The 23,091-nt window shown below is 38.4% G+C and overlaps 1 protein-coding gene across 8 annotated transcripts in view; it reads left to right on the forward strand.

Annotated features, from left to right (window-relative positions):
• The window catches only part of Scaf8 (SR-related CTD associated factor 8), a 307,179-nt gene that overhangs the window by 29,185 nt on the left and 254,903 nt on the right, over positions 1 to 23,091 (forward strand). For 7 of the 8 annotated variants that reach the window (XR_004113422.1, XR_004113423.1, XR_004113424.1 and 4 more), the window contains 5 exons: positions 4,200 to 4,244; positions 12,891 to 13,052; positions 17,000 to 17,153; positions 18,376 to 18,506; positions 22,346 to 22,522. Coding sequence is in view for 5 of the 8 variants with exons in the window: in XM_031353067.1 (XP_031208927.1) it covers positions 4,200 to 4,244; positions 12,891 to 13,052; positions 17,000 to 17,153; positions 18,376 to 18,506; positions 22,346 to 22,522 (669 nt within the window). In the remaining 3 variants the exon portion in view is untranslated. The remainder of the gene's footprint in view (positions 1 to 4,199; positions 4,245 to 12,890; positions 13,053 to 16,999; positions 17,154 to 18,375; positions 18,507 to 22,345; positions 22,523 to 23,091) is intronic. The other variant, XM_031353071.1, reaches the window with a different exon arrangement.

Below are 23,091 nucleotides of genomic sequence, written 5' to 3' on the forward strand. Positions count from 1 at the left end.
AATCCAGACTGTAGCAGGCATCTTCCTGCAATGTGTTCTACTCACCTCCTCCCCCTTTTTTGAGATAGTCTATGAGTATTAAATTGTCAGCTTGACCTGATCTAGAGTTAGCTAGGAGATGGGCTCAGGGTATGTCTGTGGGGAATTACCTTGATTGCCTCATTGAGGTGGGAAAGCTTGTCCACTCTGGATGGTGGAACTGTCCCTCTGCCTAGCATCCTGGCCTGTATAAACAGACCTTTGTTGTTGCTGCTGCTACTTTAAATTCTAACTTGTCACTCTGTGTAGGGTGTGCTTGTGAATAGCTGGCCATTAGAGGACAGTGATTCCTCCTTTTACCACAGGATGTGAGGATTGAACTCATGCCCTTGAGTTTATTTGGGAAGTACTTTTAACTGAGCCATTTCCTGTTTCTCTCTGCTTTGACTGTGGATGTGTGTGACCAAGTGTCTCAAGCTTCTTTCTGCTTCTGTAACTTCTCGGACATGACAGACTGACCTGGAACTGTATTGATTTGGCTTTCATTAGGATATTGTCACAGCAGCAGGAAAATAAACTAATAGTTAGAGCTTCCTAAGACATAGTAGATTCTATTTATTTAAATTGGATTTATTAGAGTGGTTTTCTGTATTTTGAGCAGTCCACCAGTGGCCGTCTCATGACAGAAAGGCCAAGAGTCTGGTTCTTGTTGTCCCAGTCTGGTGCTAGAGTCCTGGAAGCTACCTAGGGAGCTGCTAGTTGTCAGTCCTACATTGGAATCCTGAAGAGATGGGTTAATACCAGTAAGTGCCTCAGCAGCAGGATAGCTGAACAGGTGAGAAAGAGGGCAGGTAGGAAAAAGGCAAAGCTTGCTTCTCTCTTAGTCTCCCATGTGGGCTGCCAGCAGAAGGTGTGGCTCACAGGTGACTTGTGTTTGCCTGCCACCTCAGATGATCAGATGAAGAAAATCCCTCATAGGTGTGCAATTTGATGTTGATTCCAGATGTAGTCAAGTTGACAACCAAGATTAAATATTAAAACAACCTGACATACAGTCACATTCCCCTTTGCTTAAATTTTAAATGAAAACAATCACCAGGTCACAATTCCACCTAACATAAGTGTACCACTTACAACTGCAAATGCACTATAGATTTCAGAATAGGTGGCACTGTCTCTTGAGGAACGCTCAGTATTTCAGCTGTTATCTCAATTTGTATCACATTATATGAAAAAAAGATAGAATAAAGGCAACATAAATATCTATGGAATATATGAGCATATGCACAAAACCCCTTCTTAACAAAACAGGACAGAAACATGCACTCTTGTCTGGTACAACTGTCCTTTCTGCATCTGTTCGCTCACACCTTGTTTTTTTGTGGGTGCTTGAGAGCTGAATTCCAGCTTGCACACTTGTTTATTGATTGAGCTGTTTCCCCAGCCCCTCCCTAGTATTTTAAAAGAATAGATTTTACATATTTACTGCTTTACAGTATTAATACATGCTCATTGTAGAAAATCAAGAAATCTGCCACTTAAAAACCCCCACATTTACATAAGAACATGTTTTGAAAAGTCTTCCAGCTAGAGAATGGTTCCATGGTTAAGAACCTGCATGCATTGGTTTTGCAGAGGACCTGGGTTCAGTTCCCATCACCCACAAGGTAGCTCAGAGCCATTTCCAGTTTTAGTGGGTTCAGTGCTTTCTGACCTCCAAGGCCACTGGGCACACACCTGGTTCACACATGTACATGTAGGGAAGTCACTCATTCACAGAAAATAAAATAAGTAAGCCTAAAAAAATCCTTTAAAAAAGCCAAAATGAAAACAGTCTTTTATAAATTTGGTAAGGAAACAAGCATTTTCCTTACCATATAGTTGTGTGCTTGGATATGAAACCACATCATAGAGTAAAGGTGTTCTGATATTGACGTTTGTCACCATACTGACTGCAAAATCTTAAATCTAACTAGGTAAAAGACTTGGAAATAAAGTTGATGTATTGTTTTTTTTTTTTTAATAAAACCAATTTTATTGGTTGTATATAGATCTGAAAACAAATCATGAAAAATAATTGGGCTTCATAGTGAATAAAACACTTGAATTTTAGGAAGAGACCTTGGGAAGTTATTCACTGCTCTGATACAATGAGTTTTGAGCCTGTTAACCCATCCATACTCTGGAACCACAAGGAAAGGTTGGACTCTCTGGAGATGAACACATGACTTGTTTAAAACAATCTTTTGAAGTTCAGTCATACATAATTTCTTTTTTCCTGGTCTAAGACTTCCTTCCAGCAAGGATCTTAAAAATGAATGATTGCTTCTAATTAAGTAGGTACTAATGAACATTTAGTGATTAAAACATTAGCTCCAACAAGACTCAGCAGCTATTAAATTGTCTTGTGAAATATAGCAACATATTAGCTAACAAATTCCTAATTATTAGTAACTGCTACCAGAAGAAATTCACTTGATTATTTTTAAGGTTTTAAAAAATTAAGTTTGCGTGTGTGTGTGTTTGCCACAGCACCTGCTTAAAGATCAGAGGAAAAACTTGCAGGTATTAATTCTCTTCTTTTGTGTGGATCCTAGGGACCAAACTCAGCTTGGCAGTGAGGCTTGTGTGACAGCACCTTTACTTGATGAGCCATCTTACCAGTCTTTGCTTGTGTGTGAATATGTGTGAGTGTGTATGTAAACCCACATATTTTTATGTAAAAAAGGTTAAAAAGATCAAAATATCAAAGATGAGGTATAAAGATGGTGACAAGCACATTTAAGCCCAAGAATTATGAAAGAGGTTAGTCAGTCAGTCTGTTTTAAGTGCATGTGATAGACCTGGTGTACATATGCTCTTGTAGTTTACACTATCCCCAATGATCTCATTCTTTGGATCATGATCCTAAGAATATGCAGACATATATGTTAATACCAGCAGTATTAGTCTGAAAAATTAGTAATTGGTATATTTCATGAAAAACTGTTCAACAGAGTACTTGTTAAAGTGAAAGATTCAGTGAAGCATAGATTCTAGCTTTATTTTTAGATGTCAAAAGAAAATTGTAGTCAGGAAATAGTTTGTAGAGTTTGAATTGGGGTTTTTGTCAGTTTAGAGTAACACTTTCTACAGTGTGCTGTATTGTTAGGTGTATTATTACTGTCTTTAATAAAATCTATTTGGAAAACTTGTAGATTTTGATAAGCACTGTTTACCCCTTGGCTCCATCAGTCAGTAACTATTTGTTCTTTATTTCTACTCCCATATCACTTGTCAGCCTTTTGGCTAAGATCAAGAGCATTCACATGCACATGCATGCAACCCCAAGACTTTCACATGTCATTTATGATAACAGTCCCTAATACTTGTATTTAAATTTCCTAAAAATGAAGACATTTTCTTAGAAAGCACCGAAACCACAGTATGTTGATCATATGTATGAATTTTATTTGGATAAACTGCTTTTTATGCTAATATGCTTATAGTCACCCCATGTCATTTAAGTGTATAGCTTTAGTTCTTAATGTCTCTTCAATCTAAGGACAGGGGTTATCCTTTGTAAAGCAGAAGTCATGAGACTGGAAGTATAATTCAAGTTCTTCAAAAGAGAAATCTTTTAATCATGGCATTACTATTGACATGCTAAAATTTTGTTTACTTTCAAGTTTATGTTAAACATTGTACTGTTTTCATAATTGATAGCTCATTTAATTTTGTATGACTTATTAGCACATTGTACATTTTTCCCTCTGCCTACAGTTGAAACAGGCTCTCACATTTATTAATGTGCTATTTAATGTACCATTAATGTACTTGCTTTTTCTAGTATTGTCCTTAATTTAGGTATTAGAATGACACTGTAGAACATGGTTACTTTTTTTCCTCTGGAAAGAGCATATTGTTTGTCAGTGTGCAGTACTTTGCTGTCAGTACACCTTATCAAAGTGCTGCTGGGATTACAGGCATGCGCTCCTGACCAGCTAGAATCCTTATGTAACACACTAGATACAGTCACTGTGCATAAGTGCTCCAGAAGGGTACTTAAAAATTCAGTGTAATGGCTAGTTTCCTGTAAGGGTGGATGATGGGGATCTCAAAAGTTTGACTAGAATTTATTATTTTAATGGACCTTTGGAGTTCTTGAGCCTGTGGTTATCAGAAAATTTTAATCTAGCAAACTGATTTTAGAATCATGTTTTCTTTTTCTTTTTTTACAGTTCTATAAACATGTGGTACAAAGTGTTGAGAAATTCATTCAGAAAGTAAGTACATATGCTTTTTACTACCTGGGCTAAATGTGCTATAATTTGTATTGATGCTTATGTTCTCATTTATTTATTAGTTATTTATTTTTAAATATGTGATTTAACCTAAAACAGGTATTTTTTATGTGTTTGAGTGTTTTACCTACCTGTATGTATGTGTACCAAGTGTGTACTGGATCTCCTAGAAATGGAATTAGAGTTGACTGTGATTGACCGTTTGTGCTGGAACCTGACCCCACGTCCTCTGCAAGAGCAGCAAGTGCTCCTCCAACCCTTAATATTCTCCTTTAAATGAAATGTTTGAGTTTAAATTCTTTTGATGGACTCATAGAGTGCAGGTATAGTTCTGCCAGTGGAGTGCTGGCCCAGCATTCCATGTCCAGCACTTTGTAAAGTAAGATTGTGTAAGCACACAGTGCATAGTGTAGTCCCTGCCATTGTCCAGGGAGTAGGAGGATGATCAGGACTGCAAGCTATGGTTGGGCTCAGCCAAGTAGATGCCCATCCAGACTATGTATGTCAGGTTCCTTCTCAAGACAAAAAATGACTCCAGTTGCTTTATTTCTCTTTGAGAAATAAAATGAAAGCACTGTTTTGATACATATGAAAATGGTAGCCTTTAGTCATATATTTTTGTTAATTTTGTTCTCTCTTGGAAAGAGATCATGTCATTATGATTGATTTTGCCCCCCCCCCATGTTACAAATGTGCTCCCTAGTTATTTTAAGCTTTATACTTGTAGAGCAACTTTTTGTCTATGTTAGATATCGATTAAATTATCATCTCCCAACTATTGTTTCCCTTATTCATTTTGCCTGAGCCACCAATGCATTAAGCAGTGCTACATCTTATTTTATAGACTTTTTATCTTCTTTTTCCAGGGGAAACAAGGCAGGCAAAAGCTGAAATGAACAGTCTTGCATATTATTTTAGTTCCGGTTATTGCTCTGATGAAACACTATGACCAAAGCCACTTAGGGAGGACGGGGCTTAGTGGGCTTCTGCTTTCACAGCACTGCTCATCATCAAAGGAAGTTAGGACAGGAACTCAAACAGGACAGGGTCTAGAGGGAGGCAGGAGCTGATGCAGAGGCCATGGAGGGGTGCTGCTTACTGACTTGCTCCACATGGCTTGCTCCTGCTTTCCTGTAGAACCCAGGACCATCAGGCCAGGATGGCCCCACTCACAATGGACTGGGCTCTCCCCTATCAATCATTAATTAAGAAAATACCCTACAGGCTTGCCTACAGCTTGAACTTATTGAGGCATTTTCTTAATTGAAGCTCTCTCCTCTCAGATAACCTTCTGTAGCTTGTATCAAGTTGACACACGAACTAAATAAAGAGTGTCAGTGTCCCGTCATAGTTCTTTGTGCTCTTGTTCCTGGCAGGTCTGTTTAAGACTTACGCCTAAGAAACTTATATTTTACTGGCTTATACTTGGCATTAACATTTAGCAAGTTTGCAGTATATTATGGAATGTGACAGAACCAAAATAAGATGTTTTTAAGCTGTGTTGTCTTGAAGAATTGATATAACCTGTTTTTGTTTCTGCCCCTCTCTTAACAAAGGTTAAATTAGCTGAGTGTGGTGTTATAAATCTTTAATGCTAGTATTTAATAGAGGCAGTTGGATCTCTGTGAATCCAAGGCTAGCACCATAGTGTGTTTCAGGGCAGTCAGGGATATTTAAGAGACCATGTCTCACAAACAAAAAAAAAAAAAAAAAATTGTTCTGGCCCCCCTTTTCTCTCTGAGCCCTTTCTCCCTCTCTTTTCTTCCCCATCCCCTTTCTACGTGCTCTGGCTGGCCTCCTCCTCTTCCTTTCTTTCTCTGCCTGTACTCCCTTTTCAATTTCCCTTCCAACCCCCAAATAAACTCTATTCTATACTACCAAAATAAATAAACAAAAATAAAAATTTTAATTTAGTTTTAAATTTTTATGTGAATGAGTGTTTTGTTTGCATGTATGTGTGTGTACGGTGGTGTGGCTGATATTCTCGGTGGGCAGAAAGGATTAAATTTCCTGGAGCTGCAGCTATAGCCATGTGTGAGCTATCATATAGGTGCTTGGAGTCAAACCCAGGTCCTCTGGAAGAGCAGTATATATTCCTTTCCACCCCCTTTTCCTTTTTTTTAAGATCTTGTTTTCTCTATAAAATAATGGTTAACTTTTGGGGGTTGAGTAGTTTAGATAAAGATAAGATTTAAAGGAAATCAAACTGTAAAGTGCAGTGTTAGTGACTAAACCCCTGCACCAGCGTAGTCTTTTTAAAGGGTCGATTGTCACACCAAGCACTCTTAAATTTGACTGTGTGGGAATTGTGTAGGGATTGTTGCTGGAATGAATGCAGTGTTACTGAGAATTTGGGGAGGAGCCTGAGATGTGCATATCCTTCAGTTCCTGGTTAATAACTTAGCTCCTCAATGAGAAGTCAGTTTGCATAGTAGTCAGGTTTCGAGGAAAACAAAAACCTTAGAGATAATTGGTTTTTGATGGATGGAATAGGTGTGGAAGTGTGTTTGATCAAGTAAGATAGATAGTTCAGGATGTGGGGAAGACCTCAGGAAGAGGCCTATTCTGCAGTCCAGGTGAGGAAGCTAGCCTGGGGAGAAAGTGAAGTGCTTCCTCTATATCCCTGTTTACAGACTGAGCTATGGATGTGTGATGGTTAAATAAACTTTTAATCTTAAAATAATTTTCTAAGAGTATTTAACCTTAGAGTAATAACTCACGTGTTATTAGGCCAGTGAACAACAGCATGCCCTAATAATACAGATTGCCTGTAACTTTCAGTTGTTTTGGGTGGCAATGTATCATACAGAATAATACAGAATAAGCATACCTAATCTAAAAATCCAAAATCTACATTGTTCCAAAATCCTAAAATTTTAAAATCAATACATCACTTGCTTAACTTTATAGAGAATGTTGGGCAGGTAGAATTAGCCTTTTAAGCGTGACGTCACTCTCTTGAGTGTTAGCCTAGTTGTTCTATGTATGGAATAGTTTCTTCCCTTTTGTGTTCGGCATCGAATTCTGTAGATTATTCCACAGGTTAAGCATTCACACACTGACAAGCATCTGATTCCTTATTGACTTCCAAATAAAGTGGCTGAGGACATTCATGTTCTAGTTGTGGGTTAAATGCAGGTTTTCATTTTGGTGGGGGGGATAATATTTCTGTTATGGAAATTGCCAAAATATTCTCCAGATTGACTGTACCATTTTGTGTTGCATTACATGGTAAACAAATAATCCAAGTTCAATACAAGTGTGTAGCCAATTGATGTTATCTATGGTCCTCTATGTGTTAGTCATTAAAATTTCATAGGTGGAATGATGGATGATGGTGACTAATGAAAAGTTAACATTAAAGCTGGCTTCTTATAGGACAATTGCTTAGAATACTGGGGCCTCCAGCTTTGGTGTAATGAATTGCAGCCAGAAAGCATTCTATGTTCTGATAACTCTCTGTTCTTTTTAAGTTACACACTTACATATTTACTTGTGTGTTGTGTGCATGTCTATGTGCATGTAGGAGGGCATGTGCGTGTGTCACAGCATAGGTGGAAAGGACAACTTGCTGGAGTCAGTTCTACCGGATGCGCCCCGGAGATGAAACTCAGGTCATCACACTTGGTGGCAGGCACATTTAATGGCTGAGCCATCTGGCCATCTCTCTACTTTGCAAAGAACTACAGACACTAAAGAACTCTAAGTTTAGCAGTACTATTTGAGTCAGCTCTTATTAACCTTGTGTTTGTATTATAAAAAGTCAACTTACATTGCTTATGGTGAATTACAAAATTAGTTTTGAATTGGAGATCCCATGATTTGCTGACTTTTCTATTATCTGTACCCAAACATTGTATTATTTACTAGTTTGAAATGCACTAGAGAAGTCTATTTAGCTCCATTCCTGGAATTTTTATGATTAGTCAAGCTCCTTTTTGTCCATGTGAAGCTTACCATTTTATTTGACTGCTACAAAATCATTTGTCTCTTATGTTCTGGGCTGAACGCCATCACTCAGCATTGTGTGTTTTAATGTAGTCTGGATGCTCTGTTTTAGTGAGATGCATTCAGTGCTGTTGTGGCTACTATTAGCTACCATTAGGCCTACATATGTTCTTTCTAGGTTCTGATAATATTCTGTCAACTAACTTATTCCTGCCTAAGTTGAATACTTTTGGCTTTTATTAAACTTTAAATTTCCTACTGTTATGTTGGTAATCAAAGAGACTCACCTGTCATTTTCATGAAGCAGACATGGGAAACGTGAAAATTAGGACAAATACTCTTGCCATGTTTTCCTCCAGAAACTTTGATCTTATGCAAGTACCCGTTTTTATTTTTTAATTATGTGTGCATGTGTCTGTGTTTCTGTATGCCACGTTTGTGCAGTTGTGTTCAGAGCCCAGAAGCATTGGATCTCTAGAGCTGCACTTAGAACTAGTTGTAGATACAGGGTCTGGTCCTCTGTAATAGCAGAGTGGGTTCCTAACTTCAGCCTACAAGTATGTGTTTGAAAATGAAGCTAAAGCAGTTGGTCCTCCTTTGCTACATTTCTTTTTCCACCCTTTGGCATTTTCTCTGAGAATGGCAGTCATTTTTGAACAACATGTGTTATGGTTACTTTTGTTCTCCCCATTTAGATGTGTACATTTTTATGTATCATCCAGTCTTAGTGAAGATTGACTTAGATTGTATACATAGTCTTCACCCTTGGATGGGTGCTGGAGAGATGGCTCTGGTTGATAGCATTTAGGTAATTGTAAAGGAAGTCCTTCCATAGGCTCCTTGTCCACATGTAATTTTTAGTAAAATTTCTTTGCCTTTATTTTTGATAAGTTCTAAATGCCACACTATTTCAGTTTATATTTCATATACACTTTGTCCTGCTTAGTTATGATGAGATGCTTTTACTTAATGCCTTTACTTTTTATTATGAAGTATGCATGTACATATATAGAAAGTGGCCATAGATACACGGCTATATTTTTATAAGGACAAGACTTGTGTAATTGCTACTCATTTCTTGTAGTCAAACTAAAGCTGGCTGCCTCTTTCTAATCTCTTGCATTGTCTGCCCAGGTAAGCACAGCCAGGCTTTGCTTTGTCCTTGTTTGCTGCTAAATAAGCATGACTTTTGTTTTTAATTATTTACAGAATATTAGTTTCTATAACTAAACCCACATGGATAATACTTCCAAAATTAACAGCACAGCTAAAGTTGCCCAAAATTCAAATTTTATACCACTAAACTTCGGCAGTTCATAGACCAGCTTTTCAGATATACAGAAGAATTCCCCACATGGTGTCGCCCTAACTGTACCCTGGGATAGCCACCAGCAGCATCACTCAGTTATGTGCAGGTACAGCCACTTGTATTTTCCCCAGTCTCCTTTTGTTTTCCTTAATAGTAACTTTTAATATGTGAAAGTAGCAGCTCAAGTTTGAATGGAATTACTGAGTGACGTGTGTTTACGTGTTGCATAGAATGGTGCCAAACTTGCCTCAAGAGATTTTTTTGTCAGACAACCCTGACTAGCTACAGATGCCAAGTTGGACATAATTCAGATCTAACAGGTACAGTTAAAGGTGTAGTCACTCTGTCCCTATCCCTCTCCCCCTGCCTCTTTCTCAGAAGAGGTCATCAGATCCCATTCCAGATCGTTGTGAGCTACCATGTGGTTGCTGGGATTTGAACTTAGAACCTCTGGAAGAGCAGTCAGTGCTGAGCCATCTCTTCAGCCTTTTACCTTTCTTTTAATAAGAGTGTTTTTCTGCAGCAGGAGAGCTTGTAAGTTATTGGAATATTTTTGAAGATGATGTGTCTCAGATAATCTAACATGGCAATAACATTAAAAGTTATTCAGAGGTGAGCCTTGATGGTGCATCCCTATAATCCTAGCTACTCAGGAGATATAACTCATGATCATGAGTTCCCAGCCCCGTCCAGCACCAGACTGAGATTGTGTCTTAAAAGCAAACAAACAAGCCACGCCATCAACAACAAAATAATTCAGATTTAAAATGTTGGGAAGGCTTAGGAAATCCTACTTTCAGTCTGAGAATTTTTGAAAATTTTTGTGTTAACCATCTATGGTTTATTTACCTAGAGTTAAATTATTTAAAACAGGAAATTAAAATATTTTGCTTTTATGTGTGTGCTAAGGTGGCATAAAGTAGTGTGAGAAACTGACCTGCAGTGTGTTCATGTAAGAGTGGGCTTTGATGGTGGAGGACGCATTTGTCTTGGTGCTGCTGTGCTGCTTGGCTCTCAGGCTGCTGCCCTTCCGAAACCTCAGTTCTCAGCTCTCCGTGGAGGCAGCTGTTTGGGGTGGGCACTAATGTATTGGCAGTTTGTCATCAGTTTGCCATAAGTCAAAGGAAAATACACTTTAAAGACCACATTGATAACTTGTTTTGCTTATTATTCAGTGCTAACTTGTCTCATTAGCAACTCGCAAATTCTAACTCCTAAGTTAATTCTTTCTGTAAAATGCATTGTGTGTGAGATTATTTAAATGTCAACATAAGGTCAATAAATCATTATTTAATATGCAGCAGTGGCATATTTTCTTTTTAACCAAGTGAATTTTATTTTCATTAAGTTAAAATTAATTTTTCTGAAATAAATTGCTAGGATAGGGAGCTATGTGAGTGTATAAGGAAGACAGTTTTGGCCAGATACATGAACTAAAGGGCAGCGCCAGGGTGGGTGGGCACGACGAGAGACTTCAGACTTACAACCTTTAAACAGGTGTTCTTTTTATTCTTCAGATAATAAACGTTCAAACAGCATCCTTATTTCCACCTTACCATCTTTGTGGACTATGGCAAGGACTTAATAGCCAAACAATTCCTTTGAATTAGTGTTTAAATTTTCCTTGATAAAGACCAGTAAGGAAATCTGAAGGAACATATTAAGTATCTACTAGACTTTTTGCGGAATTAAATTATTCATTGGGTTGGCTGTAAATAGAATTAAGTGGTGGCCTAAGGACTTTTTTTTTTCACTGACATGTAAAACTTTTAAAATGTATTTTAAAATCTACTTTAAAACAAGAAAGGGTAGTACAACCAATTTAAGATTATCCCCGACTTGCTTACAAATAAGTGAGGCTCAGACTATGGTTATTTGGCTTTGACAATTACTGGGAGTCACCCCTAATCTACTTTTCTAACTGCTGGCCTGGCTACCTCCCCAGCAGTGTACCCCAGATACTTGCTGTTTCTCCCGGCCATGTACTTTTGGTTCCTCTCCTCTCATGGCAGTTTCTCCCATTCTTCCTCCTCTCCTCTTCTGGTCTCTCCTCTGTCCTCACTCTTCTCCACTCCCAATCTGGTAACTCTAAGCCCACCTACCTCTAATCCCTTCAGTAGCTGGAGCCAGTTTTATTTAGCCAATAGTTTTAAAATCTAGGAACAAGGTTTGCACAACAAAAGCTCGTAAAGGGGAGAATTCTCTAGTAGGCATCTATCTTCAGGTACAGAATTTAGCATTGCAATACATAGCAAAGGCAACTCCAACAAGAAACTTTTAAAAAAGAAAAGCCTTATTTACAGATCTGTGCAGGGTTTGTGCATGATTCTAAATATATTGAGTCCCAAGAAGTGTTTGTGTTAGTTTGTTCAGTGATTTCAAGAAAATAAATTTGAGTACAATACTGGACCTAATTATACCTAGAAGTACCTAGAAGTCCTTTGTGATTGTAATTTTGTTTTAGTTAACATGTTTTTAAAGCAAGTTTTCTTGGCTGGAGAGATGGCTCTGGTTGATAGCAATTGCTTTTGCAGTGGCTCTGTGCTCAGCACCTGAGTGTGTCAGCTCATAGCCACCTGCAGCTCCATTTCCAGGGAATAATATGTCCTCTCATCCATACACACAGGCAAAATACTCATAGATGGAGTGAATAAAGAAAAAGAAAACCAAGATTTCTTAGGTTTCTTCAAGATTAGAAAGCTTGATTCCAACTATGCAAGCTAGGAAACAGTGTGCTAAAGAGTAGAAAATCTTTACTTTACAAAATAGATCAAAGATAAGTAAGTTACAAAGATATTGACCTAGTGGTTTAGTTTGAAATTATTTGAATAGTTTGGTGTTTGCAAATTTTCCCAGAATTTTTATGGTGGTAGTTTCATGTCTCTTTTATAAATGAGGTATTTGAGACAATTTTAAATGTTTGGCTGGATATATTTAGCATGTTATAAAGGCTGTTTTATTTGTTGTTTTACTGATACAGAAGTGTGAGCAGTGGAGTCTAATGCGTACCTCCAAAGCGTTTTCTAACCCTGTCCTGATTTTGCTTCCATTGTTCTAGCTTTTTAACTTCTTTAAATGATTTTTTAAAAAAATAATAATGTCTATCAGGTTGCTTATAGTCACTGAAGTCAGTTACATAGTGCTAGTTTGGAACTTGGGTGAGTAACAATTGACTCGAACACATTGAATAGCCAAAGTAGATTCTGTTCAAAGTAGATGCTATTTCAGATAGGAATGATTAAGAACTAGGTAGAGTCTGCCTATTCATTATAGCCTGAACAGTGTTTTTGCTTAAGTAGGGTTTGTAATGTCTTTTCTATCAAGGATTTTACCTTTCTGTTTCCCTCCCCTTCTCAATCTTCTCTCATCAGTGTAAACCAGAATACAAGGTACCTGGACTGTATGTTATTGACTCCATTGTGCGACAATCCCGGCATCAGTTTGGTCAAGAAAAGGATGTGTTTGCACCCAGATTTAGTAATAACATCATTAGCACTTTTCAGAATTTATATCGTTGCCCTGGGGATGACAAGGTATGGTATTATTTTATTAAAGGAGGTATGTTACTCTCTTCTTAGAGTCTTTAGACTACCTTACTATATGACCTCCTGTTGACGTTTACTCTTAGCTGCTCTGATCTTTAATATTTAATTATTGTAACACCCATACTCTTACTCTTAGAACTTTAGAGAGTAGAAAGATGTAATTGCTTTTGCTACTTTTTTCTTTTTAAAGATTTATTTATTCACTTATTTTATGTATATGAGTACCCTGTAGCTATACAGATGGTTGTAAACCTTCATGTGGTTGTTGGGAATTGAATTTAGGACCTCTGCTCACTCTGGTCAGCCCCACTTGCTCAGGCCCAAAGATTGATTTATTATTATAAATAAGTACACTGTAGCTGTCTACAGACACACCAGAAGAGGGCGTCAGATCTCATTACTGGTGGTTGTGAGCTACCATGTGGTTGCTGGGATTTGAACTCAGGACTTTTGGAAGAGCAGTCAGTACTCTTATCAGCTGAGCCATCTCGCCAGCCCCGCTACTTTTTCATTTATCGAAGCAACTTTTGTGAAAGAAATTAGCTACTGAAGTATTTTGAAATTATATTAGACATTTAGTCATGCATACAGCCACTTTAGGATTGTGGTTATTTGAGTTGGTATTTATATTTCAGTTTTGTGGAAAATGGATCTTCCAAGCAATTCATAGAAAAGTATATATTGGTCTTTTGTTGAAATTATCTAAGTGTTCAAGACCAACACTCATATTTTAGTGTGTGTAAGTATTCTGTAATTAGAAAGTAAAGGATCCAGAGTTAAGATCAAAAGGAGATGATTCCCTTTATATCTCCTCTGGAATTACTGCATAAGTACTTAAGTTGGAAGTGATATGGTATTCTGTTTAATGTTTTTAATAAAAGCTAAGAAAAAGTTAAGAGTGGGTAAACAGGGCTGGCAATGGCCCAGTTGTTAATAACATTTACTTCTCTATCAGAGCCCTAGGATTGTTTGTGCTCCCTGGATCAGGCAGTCATGCAACTTGCATGGCTGTAACCCCCAATTCCAAGGGATTCAATACTCTCTTCCATTTTCTCTCTCTTCTGTCCTCTCTCTTTTACACACACATACACACACTAAAAAGGAGAGACTGGATGAGGGTGTTAAAAGGAAGAATCATAAGTCTAAGGCTTATAACAAGACTAGTTTTATTTTTAACCACTGTCATGTCTTGAATTTTAAAAGCCAGTATTATATAAATAAATTTGTTGTAGCATATTCTTTGTTAAATATTCTTGGATATATTTCCTGGCAGTTCTTGTATTTTGTTCTAATTATTTTGGTATTATGGTAAGCCTAGCTAGTAGTCCTAAAGAATGTTTCAGATGTTCAGTCACCCACCTTAGTGAGTTCTAATAATAAATCCTGTGTAAAATAATTCATTGATTGGAAATAGTAATTAGCAGCACTGATTTAGAAGTCATACTGATTTTCTTGAATTTCTGACAGGTACAGTATACAAATCCATCTTGATCTTGTGGGTTTCATGACTAATACCTCTCAGGATAGTCTTTATGAATGAAGCATTTTACAGACCATATGAGGAAAGATTAGCTGAGTCTGTAGTCTCTGTAGTAAAGGAGGAGTGTGTATCTAGATATACAGAATGATGTTGCTGGGGTTGTTACTTTAAAGAACTTAGTATCAGACATTGAGAAATGTTTTTGTAGGCCTAGAAAATGCGCAGTACTCTGTGTACTTGCACTATGCAAAGGCAAGAGTTGAATCAGAGGGCTTGAACCATTCATTGTATAATTTTCTTATGCATCATTTGAAATATAAAAATGTACACAACTGCATGTTGCTTAAAGTGAACCAAATCTTTATTTTACATATTTACCTATTGTTTTCTTTCTCAAGGCTTGAGCAGCAGCTCTTGCTTCCTCCTCCTTCCTCTTCCCCCTTCCTCCCTTCCTCCTCCTCCTCCTTCTTCTTTTCTTAAAAAGTAACAAGTGGGCTTAGAATAGTAGTAATTAGCTGTTCTTGGGTATAGAGCCTTTCTATTAAATAGTTATGATTTAACTTGTGTGTTATCATTAAGGGGATGGGGATGGCTTTTATTCTTAGTTTGGGTTCAGGTGATTGTTACTCTGGTCTGAGTAAACTACTTGTATTTCAAGAAGTGGGAGTAATTGATGTTCATTTAAAATAATAATAAAAAACCTTTATAGCTAAAATAACATGGTGAAACATTTTAGAACACCTTTCTTTGTTGGGCATGTACTTACCTGCAGACCTGAAGCTTCTGGGATCTGTAAACCCTTCCTTCAAACAAGGAGACAGTAGGAGTCTCTGCTCACTGACTCTCAGTGTTCCTGATTGTGACATAGGGAACTGTAGAACCAACTCAGTCTTCTCAAGTTTATATTACCGTGAGTCAAGTGTATGCAGGAGTTGAGTCAATAGAATTTCAGATGGGATTTCACCCGAACACTGTTGGAGAATGATGAGGGTTTCAAGTGAGGTGAAGTAGTAGTTGAAGTCAGTAGTTGTAACTGAAGACAGCCTGTACTCTGTCCGAGGTTGCTTGTGCCTAAGACTTGCAAATGCTAGCAGCAGGCAGTTGGTTACAGTCACAGCCGAGGAAAAGGACAAGAAAAATCTGTTAGAGTCTCACTTTGTAAATGAAGAAATGTTGGTAAAATTTATTGACACAGTTGACCTAAAACCAGAGAGAATGAGAAGTGTCAGACACATACATCATGAATTGTATAGGAGAATGCTTAAGTCTCAAGAAAACTGGGACTTACCCCTAAGTACCTAAGAAACCCTGACCGAGGCGAGATTAAAACCCAGTATGATACACTTGTAAGAGTAAGGTGGGATACTTTGAGAGGAGTGAATTGGATGCACAGCTGCACTCAAAGGGCTTGTCAGAAAAAGACAAATGATGGAAAACATGCAGATTTTATTTATTGTTCTAAGTCACAAAATAATGTAGAGCATTATTCATATAAAACATAATTCTTGCCCTGAGGGCCAGATTGAGTAATGCTAGTGGGGTGTTGACTTTACCCATCAGGGAGAGAGTAGGTAGGAAGACTGACAAAAGAGTAGAGGAGGGACCGTGCCTTGCGCTGTGTCTAGGAAATGGATGGTTTTGGGTGTACAGAACATTTATGGCAAGGTTCTTACACAGGACTTGAGTTTGGTAAATTTTCCTTTTTCTTTTGGTCAGGGAAACATGCTGAACAGTCACTGAGCTACATTTCTTAAGTGGAGAAATATCCTCCCTAAAATTATTAATTAGCTTATAAAATGAAATTTGTTTAAGAGTCACATTATATGAGGACTTTGTCCTGAAGTTGCTTGCTAGTTCAGAAGGTAAGCATTCTGTGAGTCAGGGTTAAAATTCACCTTTATGTGTGTGTACGCATTGTATTGAGTCTGCCTCAGAGTTCTTAGGGCAGGACAGAGGAGATGGCTCAAAGACTAATGTGCTTGCTGTTCATGCTTCCCAACCTCATTTGAACCTGGAACCCATGGAAAGGTGGGAGTTGTATAGCAGTTCTGTAGGCACCTATGTTAATCAATCCCATGTGACTTGGCATATATAGAAGATGGAGCCTACTGTCACCTGCTTAAGCTAAATGTAGCTCTTATTTATCTTGTGTAGCTATCAGGAGTAACTACCCTATTGCCTAAAATTAGGGATTGCAGAATGGTTAAAAACAGTTTCAGGTTGGAATTTACAACTGAACTATTTTAGTCTGTCTTTGTATGCCCAAGTAACCTAAACAAAATGAGTATGCTAAAGTTTTGAAAGCAGAAAAAGTTGAAAACATTCTTAGAGATGTAATGTGCCATAGAAATATTTTAATCTTCTTTACATCCTATGCTCAGATAGTCTGTGAAATGAATTGTGCTAATATCTTGAAAGCCAAACATTTGAAGTCTTTTTTTTTTTGTTCTTCTAGAGTAAAATAGTGAGAGTATTAAACTTGTGGCAGAAGAATAATGTCTTTAAGAGTGAGATTATCCAGCCTCTTCTGGATATGGCGGCAGGGATTCCTCCACCAGTTGTCACCCCTGTTTTGGCCAGCACCACTGCAGCTATGAGCAACACTCCAGGTACGTGCCTGTCGTACAGCCTTGTTGGAGACTCAAGTCACACTGCTCACCCAGTGTTCACATGCACAGTGCTACAAGGTGACAGGACAGAGGAGTTTGTCCAGGGTTAGAGACTTGAAGGCTGAAGCTGGTGGCAAGTGCCAACCATTAGTCCTTACACTGGGCAGGCAGGCAGGTGTATCTCTTTATGTTCAAGAAATAAAATACTGTGTTTTTGTGATTAATCTAAAATTTAGAAAACAGTTTTAAAAGATTGATTTTATTTCTTTTTTTCAATCACAGGAAACATTTTGGAAAATGTCTATGTAATAGTTTATTTTTGTTTTGTTTAGCAATACCAATTGTTTAGCAATTGAACTCATGGGCCCTGCATATGCTGGGCAAACAGTCTTCCACTGAGCCACAGCCCCAGTTCTCAATGAATGTTTTCCTGATTTAGGTTGTCTATAACTCCTTAAATCTGTATATGGAACTTAATTTGTTGACGGGTTATTTGGGCAATGTAATTTTTAAGAAGAACTCCAGAATTGCTTTATAAAGCCAAGATTGCTTTAATGTAATTATCTAAAAATTTTATTGTTTGGAACATTTTAAATATTTTCAATTTTTACTCTGAACCCAATACTTGTTGACTTCTTGGTATGTAGTTCTTGTTGTACGCCTGTCTACAAACATGTGTATAAACAAGAGTTTTGAACAAAAATAGTTTCATCTTATAGAAACTCACAGATTTTACCAGGAAAGATTGTGTTTTTGTTATTTCCCCCGTTAAAGAATTTTTTGTAGTAAAACTATGCTAACAGGTTTCATTGATGTGGTAGCTTAGTTTGTTTAAGATAAGTGTGGACAGATCCCAGGGGACTTGGTGTGAAAAATTTCTTTCCTGTTTGTAAAACTACCTAATTATATAAAGGCTGTAAGTGGTTTTCAAGATGGAGGCAATAGCCGGGCAATGGTGGCACACCTTTAATCCCAGCACTTGGGAGGCAGAGGCAGGCAGATTTCTGAGTTCAAGGCCAGCCTGGTCTACAGAGTGAGTTCCAGGACAGCCAGGGCTACACAGAGAAACCCTGTCTCAAAAATCCGAGGGAAGATGGAGGCAATAAAGTGAAAGCATACTATCTGCTTATGTTTTATATATTAACTGAATAAATTTTTGTACCTTTGTAAAGTGTCATTTACTTGCTTCCTTCTTTGGTACATGTAATGTCTTTTCTAAAAGGAACACCTGTGACACCTGTTACTCCAGCCAATGTGGTCCAAGGCTTACCTGACCCATGGGTATCCCAGATAACAAACACAGACACATTGGCAGCAGTTGCTCAGATCCTACAGAGTCCTCAAGGTCAACAGGTGAGTCTTTATTTTGTGTCAACAAGGTTGGAATGTGTTGTCTCCCTAATGTGTGGTTCCATAGCATGCCCCCTTCACGGTGTGCTGTCCTTTCATGTTAACATGGGAGCACTGTGCTTGGAAATTATCTTGTAATTAATGTAAGTTTTTTCTGTATCAGAATACTGAGGTAGCACATAGCAATATGCTAGCATTATTAGGTACCATTACTATCTCACTGATAAAACAGGGTGCTTCTTGTGGTCATTGTGGCAGGAACCAATATAAGGTCACTGTAGAGAGGTTACTGATGTGGTGCTCTTTGGAAATGGTGATTGCAGAGGAGTGAATGGTTCAGTTGTCTAAAGGAGAGACAGGACAGCCCTGTCTCCCTTCTTTCATGTTGCTTTCTCCATTCTAGTACTGTAAAGAGTTGTGTGTCTTATTGTTGACCTTAGTGGTAAGGTCATGTTCATGTTGTTTTTTCTACTATAATATAATGTCTAATATTATGTTTTGATAACTGTATGACTAACTTGTTTCCTCTTACTGCTGTTTTAAGATAGATTATTTACTACTCCCTGGAATGGTATTTATTCCTTCTCATACTAGCTGTTAATAGTAGTTCTGCTATTTTCATTTTTCTAATCTTTGCTGACAGTTATAAATTGTAAAAATTATATTGAATGGTTTTATTAATAAGGTAATTGTTCATGAAGCAGGAATACAACATTCAGTGCATGTATGTAATTTGTGATATTTAGATTGGGGTAAATGGCATATTTATCTCTGTCATTTACTTTTTTTTTTGTTGTGAACAGTAAAATCCTCTTTACTGGATGTGTTAAAATGGTTGTTGTCTAACTAGTACCCTCAGAGCTCCCAGGGTCTCAACCACCAACCAAGGACTGCACAATGGAGGGGTCTGATTGTTCTGGCAGCGTGTGTATAGTAGAGGATTGCAAATTCGATCATCAATAGGAGGAGAGGACCTCAGCCCTGTGAAGGTTCTGTGTCCCAGTGTAGGGGAATGCCAGGGCCAATAAGTGGGAGAGGGTGGGGTGGCAGGCATTGGGGAGGGGGGAGGCAACAGGGGTTTGTTTTTGTTGTTTTTGTTTGTTTCTTTGGTTTTTGGAGGGGAAACTGGGAAAGGAGAAATTTACATGTAAATAAAGAAAATATCTAATAAAAAAAAATGGTTGTTGTCAATCTCCCCGTCCTCCTTTGCTCTACCAGTTGCTTCCTGGGCATTGAGTAGACCCAGGTAGTCAGACTTTCCTCACAGAGATACATACTTCAACAGCTCTCTGAGCTGCTTTTTGTTCTGCTGTGGTTTTGAAGATTTTACTTATTTATGTGTATATCTGGAGGCCAGAAGAGGGCTTTGCTTCTTCTGGAGCTGGGGTTACAGGTGGTTGGGACTTGCCTGACATGAGTGCTGGGAACCAAACCTGAGTCGTCTGGAAGTGTGGCAAGTGCTGCCACTGAGCCATTTCTTCAGCTCCATGCTTTGTTTTGTTTCTTAAAGATGGGTGAAGAGCAGGACTAGGTGTTGCTATAGTTTGTTCTATTCAGAATAGTAAGTTACACAGTCTGTTGAGTCTCAGTCTTAAGTCCTGTTGAACAGGTTTCTCTCCTGTTTGCAGGAAATGGGTTCTCAGACAGTAGATGAGATTGATAAAGAAGCTGCTGTCCTTGTGTGGTTAACTGAAGAAGGATGAGGAGCTTAGTGGAAGCATCAGACTCATGAGGGATTCTCTGTGCTGTTGTTACAGTGTGACTGTTTCTGTGTAATGCTCATGACTTTCTCTGGGGCTTAAGTGCTACCCACTTCATCTGCTGTCCTGCTGTAGAACACACTGACTGAAGCAACATAGGAGGGTAGGGTTCTTTCAGCTTATACCAAGTGACAGTCCATCGCTGAAGGAAGCCAAGGCTTCTTGGAGCTAGCAGAGACTACAAGTTTCCAGCTTCCCATTCTCTTCCCTTTCTTACACATCCCAGGCCCCCTAGCCTGGCACCACCCTCAAGTGACCTGATAAGAGTGTCACAGGCTAGTCTGATTGAGGGAATTTTTATCTTGAGGTTCTCTTTCCCAAGGTGACGCTAGGTTTGTCTTCACATTGACATCTACAAGTTTTTCCTATGACTGTCCACCCCTTGTTAACTTTGACATGCAGCGTTTTAAACCATAAATTTTCTTTTGTTGGTTCACTAAATCTTACATTAAGTCATAATATAAAATACACTACAGCATTTAAAATTCCAGTCTTTAAAATTTTCAACACTTTGAGGCCAGTATTTCTTTAAAAATCAACAAGTCTCTTCATTGTGAGCTCCTGTAAATTCCAAAATACATTGTATATTTCCTTATTCCCAGAAGGAAGAACCAGGAAGGACAGTTAAAGTGAGATCAAGCCAAAAGCAGCACCCAGCAGGGTGAAGAGCTCAGTGTCTGACTCATGACCTGAGCCAGCTCCACAGGGGCCAGCAGCAGTATTTCTTTGGCTCCACTGCTCACACCGCACACATATAAGTCTCATAGGCTAAGGCCAGGTAGCTCTTCCTCACGCCTCACTGTCCCTGGGTGCCTTACCACAGTCCTGGCATCTCCAGTATGCTAGGGTCACCACTGCAACTCAGGCTTCACCTTTGCCAGTGGCCTTCCTGGCTTCTTCACATAGCACCACACCACTCTTTATTTTATTTATGTGGGTGTTTTGCTTGAATGTCTGTACCATATTCTTCTGTAGTATTCACAGAGGCTAGAAAAGTGTGTTGGCTGCCTGGGACTAGAGTTACAGATGGTTGTGAACTATGTGGGTGCTGGAAGTTGAACCCGGGTCACAACTAAAAGAGTAGCCAATGTTCTTAATCTCTGAGCAATCTCTAGCTTTTATAGCACCACTTTTAACCTTTTTTTTTTTGATGGCACCTTCAATCATTTAAAAGCAGTACTGTGTAGAAGAAAGTATTTGGTAAATTGTGGTGCCGCCTGATGTGCACCCTCAGTCTCCTGCTGTCCACAGCTTCTATGCTACTGAGGAAATATTTCCTAGACAGTTTTCGTCATGGCTGCTTTTACAGGCCCAGCTGTTCAGCTCCATTTTTCCAGCAAAGCATATTAGCTTTATGTCTTCAGGTTGTCGAACTTCTCTAATAATTTTTATTTCTGTGCTAAAACACAATGACTAAAGGTGACTTATGGAAGAGTATTTTGGCTTAGGTGTCCAGAGGGAGAAAATCTACAATAGCAAGGGAAGCATGGTGGCAGGCACTAGAGCAAACAAGCTGGCTGGTCACACTTTGTCACACAGGAAGGCCAGAGACCACAACTTTAACTGCAGACCCAAGCCAAGAATGTGAACTCAAGTATGGCAAGGCTGTAAGTTCTCAAAGCCTAGCTCTAGCCTCCCGTGATGCACTTCCTTCTTTGACCAGGCTGTGCATTCCACCCCGTGGCCCCCTTCAAGGTTCATAACCTTCCCAAACAGTAGTACTGTTATCAGGACTCCATGGTCAAACACATGTACCTATTGGGGCATTTCTCATTCAAACCACAACACATAAAAACATTTTTCTCTGAAGAATGATAAAATTTGTGAAAAATGTTTATCCAGGGGGAATGGAGAGATGTCTCAACACTTAAGAGCACTGACTGCTCTTCCAGACGTTCTGAGTTCAATTCCCAGCAGCGACTTTGTGGCTCACAGCCATCTGTAATGGAATCTGATGCCCTCTTCTGGTGTGTCTGAAGATAGCTTCAGTGTACTCATATACATAAAATAAATAAATCTTTGTTTATCCAAATGACCAAGTATTAACCCAAAATTATGGTAATATATTTTTTTCTCTTCCAGCTTCAGCAGCTAATCCAGACCTTACAGATACAGCAGCAGAAGCCTCAGCCTTCTATCCTGCAGGCCTTGGATGCTGGGCTTGTGGTTCAGTTACAGGCGCTCACGGCACAGCTCACGGCTGCAGCTGCTGCAGCCAACACACTTACGCCCTTGGATCAGGGAGTCTCTTTCAACAAGGTAGTGATTAAAGCTATTGATGTGTTACATGTGAACTGAAGACTATATAATATCATATAGATTCTGCTGTGGAGATTGTTTTATCACAGACTTGTGCGTTTCTATGTGTAGCCCATGTTTGCTACTAATACCTAATCTGTTTGTCTCAGCCTCCCAAGTGCTGCTTGTGCTAGTCTGTGTTCATTTTATCATTTGGCTCGATAAAATAATTAATCAGTTTGTGAAAGTTCAAAGGAAATTTTTCTCTAAGTTGATATTATTGTATATTTTATATGTAGGCTTAACTATAGAAAACGTTTTTTTTTTTAAATTGAAGCTGTTTTATGAATGATGTGTGTGTGTGCGTGTGTGTGTGTGTGTGTGTGTGTGTGTGTATGCATATACAAACGTGTATGCATGTTATTTCTGTTATAATTATTTTCATAGAAAAATCAATCCTGATTTCTTGGCTAATGACTTGGCTATTTGACCAGTTGCTCCTAATTTATTTCTAGTAACTAGACCACATTTTATCATGAAGTTCTTGCCAGTTAACAGTTGGTTATGGTCCTAGATGTTTTTTTTTTTTT

The sequence above is a fragment of the Mastomys coucha genome, unplaced genomic scaffold (assembly GCF_008632895.1).
Source record: "Mastomys coucha isolate ucsf_1 unplaced genomic scaffold, UCSF_Mcou_1 pScaffold5, whole genome shotgun sequence".
NCBI classification, from domain to species: Eukaryota; Metazoa; Chordata; class Mammalia; order Rodentia; family Muridae; genus Mastomys; species Mastomys coucha.